The sequence below is a fragment of the Miscanthus floridulus genome, chromosome 14 (assembly GCF_019320115.1).
Source record: "Miscanthus floridulus cultivar M001 chromosome 14, ASM1932011v1, whole genome shotgun sequence".
NCBI lineage: Eukaryota > Viridiplantae > Streptophyta > Magnoliopsida > Poales > Poaceae > Miscanthus > Miscanthus floridulus.
Window position 1 is genome coordinate 39,221,738 of NC_089593.1, and position 19,733 is coordinate 39,241,470.

The 19,733-nt window shown below is 41.9% G+C and overlaps 2 protein-coding genes and 1 pseudogene across 13 annotated transcripts in view; 2 read left to right on the plus strand and 1 right to left on the minus strand.

Moving 5' to 3' along the window:
- Positions 1-934: 934 nt before the first annotated feature.
- On the minus strand, positions 935-3,947 carry LOC136504829 (zinc finger BED domain-containing protein DAYSLEEPER-like). 12 transcript variants are annotated; one of them, XR_010771000.1, is made up of 5 exons: positions 3,552-3,947; positions 2,762-2,876; positions 1,847-1,947; positions 1,642-1,746; positions 935-1,435 (listed from the first exon to the last, which is right to left on the minus strand). XR_010771000.1 is itself a non-coding variant. In XM_066499860.1 (5 exons), the coding sequence occupies exons 1-5, from the start codon at positions 3,635-3,637 to the stop codon at positions 1,398-1,400; spliced, it is 342 nt and encodes a 113-aa protein (XP_066355957.1). In that variant the 5' UTR covers positions 3,638-3,947; the 3' UTR covers positions 935-1,397. The 12 variants fall into 12 exon arrangements, 8 of the variants coding, with proteins under 8 accessions (XP_066355957.1, XP_066355950.1, XP_066355951.1 ...); XR_010770999.1 differs by having other exon boundaries at positions 1,847-1,939; positions 3,252-3,947; XM_066499860.1 differs by lacking the exon at positions 2,762-2,876 and adding an exon at positions 3,252-3,307 and having other exon boundaries at positions 1,678-1,746; positions 1,847-1,939.
- Positions 3,948-5,882: 1,935 nt separating this feature from the next.
- On the plus strand, positions 5,883-10,752 carry LOC136504858 (uncharacterized; annotated as a pseudogene).
- Positions 10,753-12,011: 1,259 nt separating this feature from the next.
- The window catches only part of LOC136503378 (two-component response regulator ORR24-like), a 34,364-nt gene continuing 26,642 nt past the window's right edge, over positions 12,012-19,733 (plus strand). Inside the window, exon 1 of the mRNA XM_066498471.1 lies at positions 12,012-12,270. Coding sequence (XP_066354568.1) covers positions 12,012-12,270 — 259 coding nt within the window. The remainder of the gene's footprint in view (positions 12,271-19,733) is intronic.

Genomic DNA, 19,733 nt, shown 5'->3' on the forward strand with positions numbered 1-19,733 from the left:
GATAGTAATTTATGTCAATGCAATAGGTATGATCTATCGCACCGATTTCGAACAAGAGATGCAATAAGTAGAATTTATTGCATCGGACAAATTTGATTACGTTACTATTGATTTTTGATGCAATATGTAGGTGGTATTGCATCGGTTTAGAATATGGGTGCAATTAGGAAATACTATTGCAACAGATTGATAGTGTTAAATTCCGATGCAATATTTAATTTTTGTTGCATCGGTTCAGGATTGTTTTGATGCGGTAAATTGTCACTATTGCATTGAAAGTTTTGCATTACAAGATGCTGAAACGTATCGATGGACCACAAGTGCCTTAAGGCCCAAGAGAAGGTTGACGTATCGATGGACCACAAGTGCCTTGAGGACAACGAAAAGGTCGACGCAAGCCTCTGAGCCCCGCGCCTCACTGTGTTGCACCACCCCCTAAGCATCAGCGTGCCCCCACATGTCGCTGACGACTAAGCCAGTGTGTGGCAACATCCCTCCATGGCTCCATCGCTGAAGACGTCCATGATCTTGACACTGCTAGGCTCAATATTCTCTATGTTGCCCGTAATAGTTGGACACTTTGAATCAAAGTTGCAACAGGTTGATTGTTAGACACATGAGTGTAATAGTTGGATGCGCATGGATAAGGCGACAAGTGGCAAAAAGGATTAACTGATTTTCTTGAAAGCGCATTTGGGTGCACATTTGCAAAAAGTGAAAGATAACAATTCAATTTGCATACATCATATAATGTTGATAGAGCAATAATAGATAACTAGAAACAATAATTTTTAACTTCTTGGTCAACCTCAAGCAAAAATGACAGCTCATGGAAAATGGAATAAAAAACAACACCTCGACTAGAAAAAATAGTACATTTGTTGGAAAAACAGTAAATTACACCAACTACAAACACAATACAACAATTATTAAACCTGTCGTTGGGGAGGGTATGGGCACTCCCGTACATGCCCATACCCACACCCATATGTTGCTTACCTGCATGTTCCCCTCCTCACTTTTGCTCATACCCAATTCCCCATATCCATTGGATAAATTGAGTATCCATTTTACTTTATCAAGGTACTGCTACAGCCAGGTTCCATACCGCACATCCACAGCCCTTGAATACACCATCACATGACCATGGAGCCGGAGATACGCTCATGAAATCACAGAACCATTGCTCAAGATGCAATGAGCATATACAATTAACGCATCATCATACAAAATATGACAAATAACTCGGTTCTAACTTAAACTCCATATAATGTTTCAAGTGATCCATAACACCAAAACTCAGATAATTTTAAAGGGTTCTCAAATAGACAGCTCAACCTGCTAACTCTCAACCTGAACACAACCCTTACAAGGACAGTTTAAGCTGAAGATAAAATCTAGCAGAAAAGCACGACCCTCCACACCTTGAAATTATCTGCATTGGATGAGACAGTATAAGAAGCAGATAAAAAGGGCCTTGTGTGGAGAACCAAATACTTCTTCTACAAGGAAAAAAAAGGTAAGGTAACTCTGGCACTTTGCTATGCTAAGCAACAGAATCCCACACAAAATACTGTTTTCAGAGATCAACCCAGAGCTGAGTCAAACAGCAGTCTGATAGGAATAACTCAGTTGCTGTACCTTATAATCTTTCAAGAAAAGCGTCAACTGATTGACCTTGTTGGTTTGTAGTTGGTGACAAAGTTGCAGTAGGAAATATGACCTCTGCTGCCATACTTGACTCATCTGTTTCAATCAAAAAAAATAGCAAGTTCCCAAATCATTACAATATTATTTATTTAGGAAACGCAAAGTAGTATAGTACAATTTCAGAGGAATTGTATACCTGGAATGGCACTACTCAACCGATCCTGTGTACACATTAAAGCCTCAACAGTTTCCGGGAGCAAGCTACGACGGTTGTCATCAATGATCAGCCCTGCTAAGCTAAACGCCGATTCAAATGCAACAGTATATGCTGGAACACTTAGGATGTCTCGTGCCATTAGAGAAATGGTTGGATATTTTGGACCATGCAACTTCCACCATGCAATGATGTCAAATACATCATTATCAATTTCAGGATGAGCAGGATCATCAAGGTACAATTCCAATTCTGACCTCTTGTGTTGACTTGAGTAACTCTCATGGATAAACCTTGATAAACCTAGCGTGGTAGCAGATAAGCCCATTGACGACTCCAATGGATAGTGGTCATGAATACCCGGCAACAGGTCTAGCAATTATAACTTTGTTAACTTTGCTGGAAGGGATGGTCATGGACAAGATAACAACAGTCGCACTAAGTGCATATTGGAGATGCTACAGTAAATGAAACCTTGCCATCACCAATTGCATCCCGGCTTGACGTGGAGGATTCAAGATCAAGGCTTACAATAGTGATTAGCTCACTTGGCCAATTTCATTCTTTCAATAAAACTTGGCGTGATCCGAGTGGAAATATTCTACACGGAGGGATACAGACATCTTAAGGGAAGAGTAGTCTAATTGCAGTTGACTTGTCCTTCCCTAGGTTCAACGCCAGCAATAGGTCTACAGAATACATGAAGTTGAACTCAATGCTGGCACAGTCACCACCAGCTATGATACACTGCCAGCCATTAGGTCTACAGAATACACTGCCGCTAGTCAAGAACTCAAGATTAATTACCAGCAATGCTAGGCCCAAGTGCAACATGGATGGCATTTTAGCATCTTGTTAAGAATGAAATATAGAAAATACAATAATGAAATAATATACCATCTCACAAATCGCAATCACTTCACATGTGCATCACTGTGACCATGGCATGCTGTTTGGAACATTGGGCAGATTGGTAAATCATTTCATCCATCAACTTAAGTTGCAAGGATCCCTGGGTGAAAAAGGCACCCAACAGGAGATTTAAAGTGCGTTGAAAGCAAAATGTTAACTGAGTAATAAATTTCCTTGAGAGTAGTATACAAGTAAATGGTTACAAAGGTCTTAAAAATATTTGAAAAATTGGCACATCAAAGAGGGTTAATACCAGCCAATGATAACAGTTGAAGTAACACAAGCTTAACAAATTATATTTAACAACACTTCGATCATACAAAGCTACACTAAGCATTGATGCCAACCACACCATTCTAAATTTTCAAATGGTATGGTGGACTGCAAATCACTGAGATATACGATAGAATATCATGCACTTAGAAACAACTACAAGATCAAGATAGAAATGCAGAAAATTTCAAGTGATTCTTACACTTAAGTGCGTATATGAATTCTGCAGAGACAAGATCCATGGGAAAATATTTCAGCCTGTACCATTGAAGAGAACATTACAGCACGAATTTCTTGCAAGTTACAGTACATAAATGTTTGGGAGAAAACTAAATGATGCCTATGGGATATGGAATCAAAAGCGGTTGGCTTGTTACTAGTACTACCTAACCAAAAGTCACAGCCCCTCAGGCCTCAGCCGTGATGAATAAGCACGTTAAGCATTCTGTCGAACAGCTTGCGTGCGAACCTATGAAGGTACGGATTCTTGAAATGCTCTCACCTTGATGTGGTCCCATGGAGACTTTCTAGGTGCGGAGACGGATAGCAGAGGAGATGGATCGGAGAGGCTTCACCTCGCCGCCGCATCCTTCATACCGTCCTCGTCGGGCTAGCCGCACCGCCGCCCCGCCGGCTCCATCGTCCTGCCCTCGTCGGGCTGCCAACAGAGCAACGACCCCGCCCTCGTTGCGCTGGTTGCGGCTCCGCGGCGCCGCCTCCTTCGTCCCGCCGAGCCGTCCCGCCGCTTCCTTTATCGACCTTTCCTCTCTCTCTCTCTCTCTCTCTCTCTCTGGTGTGGTTGGGGGCGATTTGGGGACGGGGGCCGGAGGCGGAGGCTAGATTTTTTTTTTGCTTTCTGGACTGCGCGGGAACGGAGGAAGGGGACGAGGGCGATGGACGAAAAGGGCGGCAGGAGTCGGACGAAAACCACCGCGTATATATACAACTAATTTGGAGTTTACTAGCGTGAGTGCGTGACGGAGATGAATGCGGGAATTTGAGATTTCGCGAAACAACGCCGGAATGTGGAGTTTGTAATATGGCCACCGATGGACTTGCAATATCTTTTTGAATCAATGAACTTACGATATTGGTCATCAAATTATCATTATTTTATTTTGACGTGGTTAGATGAGTTACTGACATTTTTGCGCCTAAGCATTTCAAGAAAAAGTACCGCAGAGTAACTCGTAGCCTCAAAATAGGATCCCTACTTATATTTGAGGCTCTTATTTTCTGAGCTACACTCTAGCAGAAGCCCTCAAAACAGGGCTTTACTCTCAATTTCCTCTATTTTCTCGTACATTATATGCATATGTATTTGAGATCATCACATTATATAACAATTTATTTAAACTATAACAATATAAAGCACTATACATAAAACTATAAATGAAAATCTTAGTATTCAAATTTAAAATCAAACAAAATTTTGGTCCAAAATTAATGATAGTCGATCACAACATAGTTCATAACATTTCTGCAAATCAAATGACTTAATCATGAAACATAAAGTCAGACAAAAGAAATAACTTGCACCATGTCACGCCCACGGATGCTCTATGTACAAGAAACAAAATGCTGTAAATTTTGCTTCATTTGGTATTCACTAGAGTACACATGCATGGATTTCAAGATGGTGTGCGAGTTTGGAGGGAAAAATTCAAGTGTTTCTTACATGTGACAGAATGAATAGAAATATGGAACATAACAATTGAAAAGCTCATTTTTATTTATGAGTAATTACCTGTTTCAATCAGAAAGCTATAAGTTCATTCTAGGTGGGCATTTCAACATGGTGTCCACTACACTCACATTACTCATCAAATATCACATTGGGTGAGATTGAGAGTGCTGCATAGTTGATTTGCATCTTGTGGCACTAGTTGAGAGTGATGGCTTTGTTTTTTTCTTGTTACTCTTTGGCATGATTGTTGTCATCTAGCCGCCTTGGAGTTGATTGAGATTGTCGAGCACTACATGGTGATTGTGCCAGGGCTCCGATCAAGGTTGTGAGATACTAATGATCTTTTATCTTTGTTATTTGCTTGTGCTTTTACATCCTTGTTATTTTCTTCTACGGTTGTAGTTGGTAGAAATAGCTAGTTTAGTTGCTTCACTAGTTTAGCTAGACTAGAGTAATATGTTAGCCTCTTTGTTTGATTGAGTGCTCTAGTAGTTGTTCAAGGCTTGCTAGTAGACTTGTGTAGGAGGCATGCATTGGGTGAATTAGGCTAGGCAAAGTAATGGCTATTAGGTTCTCATTTTGTACTAACTACTTTACTATAGTGTTGTGCAATTTGTAAAGAAATTTTCATATGCTATTCACCAAAACCAAAAATATACGTATAAGAATACTAAACAAATTGGATAAAAAATTAAATTGAGATAACAGGTTGCTTTATTTCATAAGCACATGATTATAGTCAATTCCCATTAATTTTCTAAGATTGAAGGTGATTAGTAGTCAACTTTACGTTTTTTATATGACAATGTAATAAAATCTTAATTTGGTATGTTTGATTAAGAAAACTATTTAAATTTAATTATTTGGCACAAAAATATATTTTTTAAAAATTTAAATGTATATCTACAGATTTATTTGAACTATACTTTGCATTTGGAAGCACAGCCGCCACAACAAAGGCCAAAACGCCGAAACCCAACTGCCCGCGCATTTTTAGTGAAAAAATCCCGCCATCGGCTAGTACCACCCAAAAGCCAAAACCTATCCCAGCCGTTCGATCCCAGCCCTGCCAATCGGATGCCCTCCACGCCCACGTCCAGAGGCCACCCCGTCGACCCTATCCTGCGGCGCCGTCAACGCAGAAACTTCCACCTCGCCACATCCGTTTCCTCTTCTTCCTCTTCCTCCGCGCCCGCTCCACGCGCCGACGCCACACACCGCCGGCTCGCAGGCTCCGCCTGCTCTTCCTCTCCCCCGGCCGCGACGCACGCGCCTCGCAGGCTCCGCATCCTCTTCCTTTCGCCCTGTCGCGATTTGTGCCACACATGGTCACCGGCATCGTTCTCCTCGCCCTTGCCCTTTGACCCGTCCAGATAGGAAAGGGGAAGAAAGGCCATTGTACCCTGCCATCGTACCACCGCATCGGCCAGACGGCCACCGCTGTTCACCCGGCAGCGGCAGCCGGCCCCGGCTGCCCGTGTAGGCCAAACCAGGCAGCCCCCAGCCAGCTGCAGTAGCGACGCCGCCGGCACCGTGTAACAGAGCTTCACTCTGCACAGGCAAACGCCAAACAGGCAGCAACGTTGCAGGCAAGCATTTTATTTTAATTTCAGTAATTCAGTTCCTCAGACACTCTGCCGTTGGGGAAGAGATCATTGTTGGCCTGACCATCAAACCAGCTTGGTCAGCGTGGTAGTCATAGGATAGCAGCTAATTAGTTTTTTTTTGTTATCTCTCCATTATTTGATTGCCTGATGGATGCTGCCTTTGCAGAATAAAACAGTGCTGGTATAATGGTTTCTTAACGTACCAGTGATAGGATAGCAGTTAATTACCTTTCTTTTATTTATCTCTCCATTATTCCTTGCCTGATGCATGCCTTTGGGGAATAGAACAATGTTGGTATAATGGTTTGGTTCCGTCAGTTTGGTCAGTGCTTATGCCAGCGATGGTTATGTTACCATATGAATGTTCGTCTAAATTGTCAGTTTGGTCAGTGCTTATACCAGGTGGTCGCCGTCGCCGTCGCCGCCGTCTACTCCGTCCAAGAGGTTGCTGTCTCCTCCCTCCATGAGCTCGCCATCTCCTCCGTCCAGCATATTTAGATGATGAAACCATTGAAGATGACGGAAGTGGTGACAATAGCGCAACACCAATGCAGTTTCCAGCTAATGCTCGTAGGCCAAAGGCCTCTCAGAAAGGTATGCAATAGTTCAGAGTGTTCATACATTACTATAACATAAAAATGCTGATTTATAATGTTAACATACGTTCCATTTTATAACATCAATTTTACAGTAGGGGTTGGCGACAAGAGAAAGATTGGGCATGGAACCTTGAAAGGTTTATCGGTCGAAGCTAAGAGATTTAAACTTGGCACTGAGAAACTTAGTATAGATTTCTCATCCACGAAAGGCGGTCCTATAGGAGATAACTATCGCGGGTTTGTTGATGAAATAGTTCGGTTTACAAAAAAAAGGACTCCACTTATTGGAGTTAAAAAGTGGGGAGATGTCAAGTAGATTGTTAAAGATAAAATAGCACGAGATATAATGGTATGTTATAGTCTTGCTCCTGCATATGATAAATTAATTCTTTGAAATATCTTATTTGTTCACAATTTGTTGGTATCCCTTTTCTACAGGTTAGGTGGAACATTGAGAACAATGATGATGAGAAGGCTAGGATATGGAAGATTGCAAAGTATCGTTACAAAGGATGGCGAGCTCAATTGAGTGCCACATACAAGGCATACAACAATTATCATGAAAGAATGAGACATAAGCCAGATGATTTGGACATTGTGGAGTGGCACTACTTGGTGTTGTATTTTGGAAGTGACAAATTCCAGGTTCCAAGCCTCTGACATATGTGTTTATTGTCTATATTTTTGTAGTGCAACTAACATATCTGTGTTTATATTAGCGAATAAGCACCACAAACTCTAGCAATTCACAGCATCGACAGACAATACATCTTATAAGGATCAAAACCTTTTTCACAAGTTAGTTATGAGCAGGTAAGGATATGGAACCTAATCTTCTTCTTTTATTTTTTACCTAAACAGTAACAATGTTCATTTTTCACATCTTAGAGAAACCTGGAGATTAGTGAAGAGCCAGATGGTTTGACATTTTGGAGGAGTACACGCACCAAGGAGGGCCGATGGTCTTCTGATGCTGCTAAGGAAATATATGTAAGTGCTACTTTGTTCATTAGTACTTAGTGATGTTGCAATTATATATAACATAATTATTATATTGATGGTTGTACATGCCCTGATTGGGTGATAAAAGGTCATCATCTCCTTGTCCTTGTGTTGGGTTTGGCAATCCTATCTTTAGTTTCTTATTTATGCTATTTTCAGCTGTGCCACCTGTTCTTTTTGGTATAGCAAGTTTGGATGAGCCAAATGCTTCCAAACTTTTTCTGTGGTCTCCTAATAGTATATGGTAGCTGCTGTAATTTTTGTAGAATTTTCTATGCAAGTCTTGTATATGGTCTTTTATGCATCCTTGTATCTATTTAAATTTAGAAAAGCATCAAATAATTTTATTTTATGATGGCCATCATATTTTCTGGTGTCCATGAGTTATGTATGTTGCCATGATATGGTTGGTATGGTCCAAATGTAAGTTTGGAACATCGTTAATTCTTTAAGTGAGATGTTGGTCCCATCTGGACAGATCTGGGGACTTAGAGAAGTTCACCTTGATAAGTTGGTTTCCTAGGAAACTTGTGAATACCAAAGTCGAAGATAATTGTCATATCTAGCTGCTGTTCAAATTTGAGGTCATTTGGCCTAGTGGTTTGAAAGTTACAGCTTGTTTGAAGTTACCTCCCAGTTTTTGGGTGCTCTCTGTTTCAGCAGAGTAGTTTCTGTAATTCTGCTATTTCGAAGTACTTAAGTTCTGAATCATGCTTTGATGTATGAAGATGAAATCTCGAGAATTTTATAAGCTTTCTAGAATGTCCTCTTGCAAGTCATTTGGACTTGTATATCTCCAGATATGATTTATTTTCTGTACAGCTGTTGCATGCCCAGATTTCTGGGAACTTGCTGGAAAGCAAGTTGCTTATGTTAGATGCTTTATGTAGTTAATTATGTTCTTTAAAGTGATTTGAATAGAGCTGGGCTACTCGGTAAACGAGTGTCCAGTGATGTATGTTCTCATAACATGTTTTATTCATTTATCTCCAATGTCATACATATCTCTGAAATGCTAGAGTTCAACTGTCCATTGCTTTTTACCTCTCAACATGCTTTGCTAGGAATCATATTTGCATGATTAACATGGACTTGGATTTTTTGAGGAAGTAATCAGTACATGAATCTAACTGATACAGTTTGATTTCCAAAGTATCCATTTTACCTAATTCTTATTATACTTGAACTGGAACTGTTGTTGCTACTTGCTAAAGTTGAAAACACTAATTGTGTTCTTAAATTTAGGAAAGCGCCTTCTCCAAAATTGCAGAGAGAATTGAGTTGGAAGCTTCTGTGATTTCAAAAGAACAAGAAAGGCACATTCTTCATGAAACCTACAAGGAAACCACTGGATGCAGGAGCAGGAAAGGTCCTGGACATGGATACTTGGCAAAGTATCCGACCCGAAGCCAACTTATGAATGAACGAATTGAAGAGCAAGCTCGTGCATCTGCATTAGCAGCAGCAGCCCAACAGAAGAATAGTGAGATGCAAGCTGAGGTAGAGAAGTTAAAAGAAAAGCTTACCGTTCAAGCCGCTGAGAGGGAGAGCGACAAGGAAAAAATTCAGCAGCTGCAACATCAACTGGAGAGTACAAGTAGCAAGATTAGAGAAGAACTAAGGCAAGAGTTTTTTTCACTAATCAAACAACACAATCAAGCACCGCCTTTGGTAATAATACTACTTCTTAATTGTTACCAACATCATTGATTTTAGTAAAGCTTGATTGCTAATGTTTCTCCTTATAACTCCAATGCAAGAATGCTGCACCAACCACAACAGCCCCTCAGCCTACAGAAAATATGGTTAGTGGAAATGAAGGTGCAGATTTAGCATAGGTATTATTTTTTGATAAATGCAAACTGCGATGTAATGGATACCTACATTTAATCTGACATAATGTGTGAATCTTTTTTTAAATATGAAGGCTGGTACAGAATCTGCCCTGCCCACACATAATGAACCTGCTGTTGTTCCGACTCCCATCCAAGGATCAGAACATGTGCAACAGGTAATATACTTCAAAATTATCACCTGCAGTTGAACAGATTCTTAGAATTGCTAAGTGGTGATTGCTCCTTCAAATCTTCTGGTTTTTACAGACTGTACCAGACAGTGTATTGTTGAGCAAACAGAAGAGTATCCAACCTAGTCGCCTCACTCGCAGCGCCAACAGATCACTTTTCCCAAATGATAAAGATAGTAATGAGAGCAGTGACATTTATTACATCACAAACACTGAGGAATACTGCTGCAAATAAAAAGCTACAATGCAGAAAGAAAGGAGGAAAGGTATGAGCAATCAGGTGTCATTTTAAGTTGTTGTCCAGATTATTAACATGAACTTTGTTCACTTATACATGTATGTTTGTTCACTTAACATGAGCAATCAGGAGTTCATGCCTTATGTGTTTATAGTTCGGCTTCAGTATCCATTCTATTTGTTAAACCCAAAAATATTGTTGTCTATCATGTGTTGTCTATGTTTGATTCCAACTGTGTGATCAACTATATATATTACTAATGCATGTCATTTTGACTTTTTCAGGAAGATCAACCTTGAGGGAGTCTTGGCAAGCTGAAATGAATCAAATATTGTGCAACGAGAAAGATGTCATGTTGATCTGTGCTAAGAGACATGTATTTTTGTTTATGATTGCCTATTTGTAGCATAAGTTAGTGGTTTGTAATGCAGTTCAACTTTGCAATTACCTATTTGGAAATAGGAAGGCATTTGACTTCCTTACATTGTACAAACTATTGAATGCTTATGATCCAAGTTATTAATATGATTGCCTTTTTGTGCCATTGAATTTTGTAATTTTATGAATTTCTGTGCAATGAATTTGATGCAATAATTGGTTGCCCTTCAAATCTCATGTCGATGCAATAGTTTGTATTGCATCCAAGCTCATGTCGATGTGATAGTTTGTATTGCATCTAACCTCATGTCGATGCAATAGTTCGAATTGCATCGAACATAATGTCGATGCAATAGTTCCTATTGCATCGAACCAAAATGATGATGCAATAGAACCTCTTGCATCGAATCAAAATGGTGATGCAATAGATTATATAGCATCGAACCTAATATGGATGCAATATAGTCTATTGCATCGAACGATAGCCGTTGCAATAGATGTATTGCATCAACATGATTTGGATGCAATAAGCTATTGCATCTCTCAATTTTGATGCAAGAGACAACGGATGGACGATGCAATAGCTGCTTCTCGCATCAACCACAAGTAACCGATGCGAAAGGCTATTGCATCAAGACCACTTGCATCGGCTGGCATCAAACGAGAAATTGATGCGAAACCGAACTATTGCATCTATTTTAGACCTATAACATCAAAAATTGACTAGTGCAACAGGGTCAAAATTTAGTAGTGCAAGCCATTGGGGGGCCCAAAAAAATTCTTGTATATGTATATGAGTATATGTTATATATGTATATTATATTGTATATACTTTGTTCGGCAGCAGGAAGGTCCAGACCTACAAGCCCATGCGGTGGCTCCTTGCAGCGAGCGGCGCGGCGACTTGTCGACAATCTCCCTGAATTGCCGCATACAGGTAACACCTCACTACTTCTACGTTTGACCATGATCTGGATTTTGAATTTTTGATCTATCTATCTCGAATTTCTCATCTACTTATATACCATTTGTAACCATGTTAGTGATGTTTCTATAAAATCCTATCCTGTTATTTACTTCCTATCGCAATTTTAGGTCTAAGCGCTAAAGTTGAGCAACGGGCCGGCACGGCCCGGCACGGCACGGGCCTGTGCTAGGCACGACCCGATAGGGCACGGGCCTGTATGGCCCGGCGTGCCGCCGGGCCGTGCCTCCACAGTACACCGTGCCTGCTCGCCGGCCCAGGCACGACACGTGGGTCGATTTACGGGCCGTGCTAGCCCGTTGAGCACAGGCCCAATAGTATAGCGGGCTCGTGCTAGGCCTTAAAAAAATAGAGAGAGGTGGAAGGGGACGCCGCACGCCGGCGCTCGATGTTGTCGCTGCGGTGGCCGGCGGGAAGGGCGAAGGGGACGCCGGCGATCGATGCCGTCGCTGCAAGGTGCTCGGAACTGGGGAAGAAGAATAGCGGGGCCACCGACGCGTGCGGGCGGCGCGGAGGAGGCGGCGCCGACTCGTGACGCGGACGCGCTGGCCGCGCGGAGGAGGAGGCGACAGAGGGAGGCCTCGCTGCTCTTCACCGCCGTCGTGAGCGAAGGGGAGGGCCGGAGGGCGCGTCTGAGTGGCGGCGACCGCCGACGTGCTTGCGGCTTCGCGAGAGGGAGGCGCGCCCGCGCCGTGCGACGTGCGATGCCGCGATGGTGAGAAGGAAGTGCGGCGGGGTGGGAGCAGGGTGGTCGGGTGGGAAGTTAGTTAGGGTTCCATCGTGGGCTCTTAGCAGGCCAAGGAAACGTCATCTCTTAGCAGGCCTTGTTGGTCACGGGCCGCTACCGGGCCTTTGACCATTTTCCGTGCCGGGCCGTGCCGCCTGGCAGGCCGAGGCTTCGGCCCAAGCACGGCCTGCTACGTGCTTCGGGCCGGCACGGGCACGGTTGTGGAACGGGCCGTGCCGTGCTCGGGCCGGGCCAAATCGCCGTGCTTTGGGCCGTGCCTCTGGCCCGCGGGCTGCATGCTCAACTTTACTAAGCGCTATGTGTTGTGCTGAAAAGGATGTCTTGGATAACATTGATCTCGACATTGCTCTAAATGATTTTTGCATCCAGAAATGCCTGAAGATATTTTTTCCAACAAGCCTTGAAGAATTATTTACTTATTTGAGGTAATCATAATAGTCATTTTATTTTTCTTTTAGTTTCTTCTATTGTCTAAACATTGTGTTTTATGAACTATATATACATGCCCCTGTCTACCTCATACTAGTACTAGTGTATGACTTCTCATGATCATAGAAGTGGGGAAAAAATTTAGCCTAAAGGGCCCTTGCTTTCGTATTGCCCAAGGGCCATAAAATCTATAGAGCCGGCCCTGCAAGCTGCTAAGGACCCCAACGTGACGCTGTAGAATTATCTCTGTGCAAGGACCTGGCCCGGTCACTAGCTGGGCATGACCGGAGTTCATACGTACGTGCTGCCATTGTTTTGGTTGCATTTTGCTTGGGTTGGGTCAAAGTAACGTTGGGTTGGGTTGGGCAGTGCCTTTTTTTTTTCAAGAACAGTGGTGTAAATTTTCTTCAGTGATTTGTCGCAACATGCATGCATATTCCAAAACAATGGAATCAAGGTATTAAAACTGAATGTGCCGCCCCTGATGAACAGCCGAGACAACCAGAAATGGATGAAAAAAAACTGCTGCCTCTATTTTCTATGACGACCACCAGGAAAAACACAGCCTCTGTTGAATAAGCAATTGGCTTCTCAGAGTTCTAAACTCGCAATCACCCTGGTGTGATTGTTCTATGTTTGTGCCTTTTCTAGTAAGTATGAGTGGAATTATTGAACTGCGGTTGCTTGTTATTCTTGAATGAATGATCGAATTGAATCACATCTAGTGACTACTAATGCACAACCCTTTCACCCTGTTCCAGTCTTCTTCTGATGGGTACATGGTGGCTTTCGCCGGGAAGAAATACGCAGCGAGGACATCACCGGTGTTCGTCACCAACATCTCGTACACAGTGACCGGCTTTACCCTGGTGAGCCCACGAACTGTAGAACCTTTTGCAGTTCTTCACAGTTCCTGAAAAGGGATAATTAACTTGGGTTGCATTTTTAATGACAAAAGCAGATCAACTAGTGACCGGCATGCATTCGAAAAGCCAGACGATGAGCTATATATGCTCTCCAGTAGTTCATCCAAGAGCAGCCAGGGGCGGATCCAGCGGGGGGGGGGGGGGGGGGGGGGGGGGGGGGGGGGGGGGCTCGAGCCCCCCTACCTATACCGGAGCAGTGGAACCCTATATGGAGCCCCCATAAATTTTTAGTCAAAGTTCTATAATGTAGGGGGACTGAGATTTAAGATCGAGCAGCAGTGTTGTTCAACCCCCTGAAATATTTCCTGGATCCGCCGCTGAGAGCAGCACACAGCGACACGCCGAGACAGACAAATTCTTGGAAACTTGTCTGCACGATGGTCATTGCATTGGGTGTGTTCAGTGCACTGTGTCGACAATTCTAACGTGGCAACTACAAAATCGGTCAACATACCTCCTTGGCATTTTTCTCAGTTGTCGCTATCACTACGTAAAAAACGGTTTTTAGCAACGGTTCGATTTTTTATAGGGGTGACTGGTGATGGAGCTGCCCCTACAGTGACGTGCTCGGGTGGCCAGACACCAGCCGCCCATACAAATGGAACAGCAGGGATGGCTGGTGTTACGAGCCGCCCTACAAATAGGGTCTGATTTGTAGGGGCGGCTCAACCACCAGTCGCCCCTAGAAATGCTATTTGTAGGGGCGGCTGGTGATTGAGCCGCCCCTACAAATGGTCCCATATTTATAGCTCCGATTTATAGGGGCGGTTCAATCACCAGCCGCCCCCAACAAATGCCCCCCATATAAAATAGATGCAGCACCTTCTTCCTCCTCGGGTCACTCACTCCAACCCGTGAAAGAAAGGTGGGGAGGCCTTGGGCACCTCTCAAAAATTGCTCTACTAAGGGGGAAGGTTTTGGTCTTAAATCCTTATGAGAGGTTGTAGAAGGTAAGAAAATGCTATTTCATACTTTTTTTGAAGTTTTAATGGTTGGTTAGTGAGTAATTAGAGTTTTATTTTTATCTCTCTTCTATGGTGCTTGAGCTATTTATGAAGCAAATTAGACCCAACTTTTAAATGTACTAGGGTAAATTAGGGAGGAGAACAAGATCATACCCTTATTTGGTCCATGTTTCTTGATTTTAGTGAACAATTAGTTAGTTTTATGGATGTTTCATGTGCATGTGGATCTAGATCTAGGGTTTGATTTTTTTATTAATTTTGTTTTTGTAAATTTATGTTTGATGAAATTGGAATAGGGTTTGTATGAAATATATTGGGTAAAGTATAATTGTTGCTAATTGTTGTCTTTGAAATTATTTATTGTAATCAATAAATATGTATTTTAATTATTTATGGATAAATGGAACGTTAATTTATGCTTCATGTAATTATATTAGATTTATATTCATATATATCTGAAGTATATACAATTATTCTCAAGTAATTATTAATTTGTTTTATTTTTATATATATCTAAATAAGTAGTCCTTTAATGTTTGTTTTGTTGTTGTTGTAAAAGATGGAGTACAGGAACTCTTCGATGTATGGTTTGTTAAGGTTCAAGGCATGTTTCTGTGAAGAGGTGGATAAATTTATTGAAGCCGCAAAGAAGCATGCAATGACATTGAAAGAGAATAAGGATACAATTATTTGCCCATGTAAAGATTGTAAGAACCGTATGGTATGGACAGATGTGACTATCATCAGATCACATTTGATTATGCGAGGATTCGTTGAGGACTACACGGTGTGGATTCATCATGGTGAAACGGTTATTATTAACGACGAGGATGAGGAGGAATACGACGACGAAACCATAGAATTCCTGTTCCAATATTCAGCAGAGCTTGATGCACGAATGGATTTTGAGTTTGGCAATGAACAAGGTGGTGATGCTGGTGGTTGGGATGGTAACGACGAAGGTGGTGCCAATAATGATGGTGGAGCACGTGTCGGGGATGAAGATGATTTGGAGGACATGATTCGAGCCCTTGGACTAGAGATTTTACTAAATAGCCGAAAGGTCTAGAAAATTTGAAAAGGGTGACAAAAGCATCGAAGGAGACTATGTATGGTGTTGAAAAGGGTTGTCCGACACATTGGATATTGCTCCGTTTTATGCTTGAGCTGCTCACCTGAAGGCTAAGTACGACTGGTCAGACTGTAGTTTCAATGATCTATTGCATCTCCTGTCATGGGTGCTGCCACAACCAAACTTAGTTCCCACCAATACATACCAAGCGAAGAAGGTCATAAGTCAATTGACAATGGGGGTTGAAAAAAATCCATGCATGCCCCAACCACTGTATACTTTTTTGTGGTGAAACGTTCAAGTCACTAGATAAATGTCCCCGGTGTGGGGCTAGCCAGTACAAGAACAATGACCTTTATGGTGGGGACAAACCCTCCACGGGGAAAAAGAGGAATAAGAAGGGTACCAAAAAGGTGGTACAAGAATCTCAACCCCCAGAGGACACTCCATGAGGCAACGATGCAAAGCAGAGAAGAATTACTGCCCTAGTAATATAGTACCTGCCAGTGACCGACCGCTTGAGACGTATCTTTCTAAACCCTAAAGAAGCCGCACTCATCACATGGTGGGATGATGAGCGCAAGGTGGATGATGATAAGATTACACACCCAGCTGATTGTAGTCAGTGGCAAAGGTTTGATGAGAAGCACAAAGAATTCAGCGATAACCCAAGGAATGTACGGTTTGGCTTGAGCACCGATGGAATGAATCCCTTCAATGAGAGGATGAGCGACCATAGCACATGGTCAGTGATCTTGACCATGTACAACATCCCAACATAGCTGTGTCAAAAGAGAAAGTACCTTCTCCTCACTATTCTTATTTCTGGTCCTAAACAACCAGGCATTGATATAGACATGTTCCTCGAGCCCTTGATGCAAGAAATGGAGAGGCTATGGAGGCATGGGGAGCAGATGTACGATGCGTTCCGAAAGGAGGACTTCATATGTATAGCAATAATATTTGTTACTACCAATGATTACCCCGCGTTGTTTGCTTTGTCTAGACAGATCAAAGGGAAGACGAGATGCTTGGTTTGCTTGGATGGTACTACATGAGTGTACCTAGATGCATCCAAGAAGATAGTTTACCTAAGGAACCGATGCTTCTTAAAGATAAGTCACAAGTACTGCAGCAAATTGTTCTTTAGATTTTATGACAACGCCTCAGAGATTGAACCCCCTCCGGAGAGACGTCATAACGGAGAACACGTGTACAGAATGGTAAAAAACATACGCATCATCTATGGAAAGAAGAATCTGGATGGGACAAACAGAGATAGAAGCACACCTCCTGTCGAAGGCGTACCTTTCAAGAAACAATCGATCTTTTTCAGTATCTGCCTTATTGGCCAGACTTGGAGGTCCCCCATGCCATTGATGCTATGCATGTGCAGAAGAATGTCTTTGAGAGTCTCATTGCTACCTTGATGGACATAGACAAGTCAAAGGATGGTCTGAAAACACAGAAAGACATGGTGCAGCTAAACATGATGCCACAGCTTCACCCGGTACCTGAGGCTAATGGAAAATACACTCTGCCCGTGGCGTGCTTCAACCTAACACCAGACGAGAAGAGAGCTATATGTACTTTCCTGAGAGGGATCAAAGTCACGATTGGGTTTTCAGCAAATGTGAAGAAGCTAGTGTCGATGAAGGACTTGTCAATAACACACTGCAAGGCTCATGATTGCCATGTGATGCTGATAATATTTCTGCCTATTGCAATCAGGGCTATAAAGCCAGAGTTCTTGAAAATGGCCATCACCCGCATGTGCTACTTCTTTTCGAAGATCTCACAGAAGATGATTGGCAAGGAAGAGCTGAGTGACCTACATGAATTTGTGGTGGAGACACAAAACCAACTGGAGATGTGTTTATCTCCTGCTTTTTTTGATATAATGCCACATCTCATGATTCACATGGTTCATCAAATACAAGCGCTTGGCCCTTGCTACTTGCATGAAATGTGGTCCTACGAGCGGTTCATGTCGGTTCTAAGTCGATACGTGCATAATCAAGCATACCTAGAGGGCTCCATGATAGAGGGTTACAGTACTGAAGAAGTCATCGAGTGCTGTCAAGAGTACCTAAAAGTACAGAAAGGGATTGGTAAACCCGATTCTCGTCATAAGGGTAGGCTGGCTAGGAAGGGCACCAGTGGTAGAAAAGTGTTCATCGACCATGATTACAAAGATGTGAATCGGGCGTATTATAGTGTCTTGCAGAGTACACAATTGATGCAACCGTATATTGATGAACACTTGGCTATCATTATGGCGGAGAGAAATGGTCGTCCGGATGATTAGGTCATGAAACAACACAAGCAACGGCTAACTACATGGTTGAAGGACCAAAACATACTGCCTGGAGTAGGTTGGCGGAGGGGCCATCGAGACAAGTGACATCTTGGAATGCTTATGACATCAATAGGTATACGTACTATACCCACGCAAAGGATAGTAAATATCTAAACCAAAACAGTGGCGTTCGAATAGAGGCTCTCGATGGATTAGGGCGAAAGATCCAATACTTTGGCATCATTGAAGAGATATGGGAACTTAACTATGGAAGGGATATAATGGTGGCCCTGTTTCGATGCTGCTGGATCAAACAACACCAACTAAATGAGATTGGATTAAGAGTCATGGACCTCGAGAATCTAGGCTACCAAGATGACCCTTGGGTGCTCGCTTCACGTGTCGCACAAGTTTTCTATATGTCTGACCCACAAAGTAACCTCCCCCTGAAGAAGAAGACAAAGCACGTTGTTGCCTCCGAGAAACAACACATTATTGGAGTTGATGGCGTGGACGATGTTGAAGCTTACAATAACTACGATGAGATGCCGCTATTCACAGACTTTCCTAAGAAGATCAGTGTTGTGGAAAAGAACCTCCCCAAAGACATATTGCCATGGGAACGAAAAGGTGTCAAGGAGAAAGTCGTTACAGCAGGCTAGCTAGTTGTTTAACGTGGAGTGTTTATGTAAATGTGTGTTTGTAAGACTTCATTTATGGATGCGTGTGAGACTATATATTTATGTACGTGTGTAAGACTAAATATTTTTGTATATGTGTGAGACTATATTTATGCATGTGTGTGAGACTACCCTTTGCAACATCCAGATGACTCTATTTGAACATCCACTCTATTACTACTAAAACTTTATGAAATCACTTAACACTTTATGAAATAAAGAAATGACCAAAATATTGTTTTGACTAAAATTGTTTATATATATATATATATATTTCTTCATATACACAATTTTTGTGCATATACATAATTTTTTATATTACTTTGTGTTTTTATGATATAAAAAATATAGAAATTACAATTTTAAAAAATAGAAAATATTTGTAGGGGCGGCTGGATCAGGAACCGCCCCTACAAATGCACCCAGTTGTATAGGAAAAAAGAAGCTGATGAAAAAAATGAGATCCAACCTAGTGGTGTAGTGAGACAAACAAGACAGTCTAGGGTTATTAATGTGTGGATTACTTTTAGCATTGTATTATTATTTGTCTAGAAATTTTCTCTACTGTTGAACAACATTACCTGTAGTTCTATTCTTTAATCTTATGAGCTATAACCTATGTTACCTCTGTTCTTACTGTTCTGGACATCAGTAATTTGATCTTGGTTATATTGCTGTTTTTCTAGGCATTTAATATTTGTTCTAAAACCCTGAAATTGGTAAGATTGGACCGTCACATTAGTCTAGGATCAGTGATCACCAACAAGCATTGGAAGGCTACCTAAAGCAGTTACCCACTGATTTGAGAGCAAATATATATAAACAACCATGTTTATGCACTTAATAAGCATTCTTCATCTATATACTTGCCATGATAAATGTTGAAATGATCTTGAGTAGCTATATTTCTTTTATACAAGCTGTGGAAATGATCTTGCTCCTTTTTATCACATTTATTATGGCTTTTGTTTGGATGAAATACTTGTTCATGTGTGATCGAGCAAAGTTAGTATGGCAATCCATGCCACAACTTAAGTTGGTCT

What these genes read in the sequence shown, in the direction of transcription:
- LOC136504829 (XM_066499853.1), bottom strand. Translation starts at nt 3,637, where the DNA reads ATGCGGCGGCGAGGTGAAGCCTCTCCGATCCATCTCCTCTGCTATCCG. An exon ending in CTCCATGGGACCACATCAAG is followed by an intron (nt 3,308 to 3,551) that starts GTGAGAGCATTT and finishes TCAATGGTACAG; the next exon opens with GCTGAAATATTTTCCCATGG. An exon ending in GTTGAGTAGTGCCATTCCAG is followed by an intron (nt 1,747 to 1,846) that starts GTATACAATTCC and finishes TGATTGAAACAG; the next exon opens with ATGAGTCAAGTATGGCAGCA.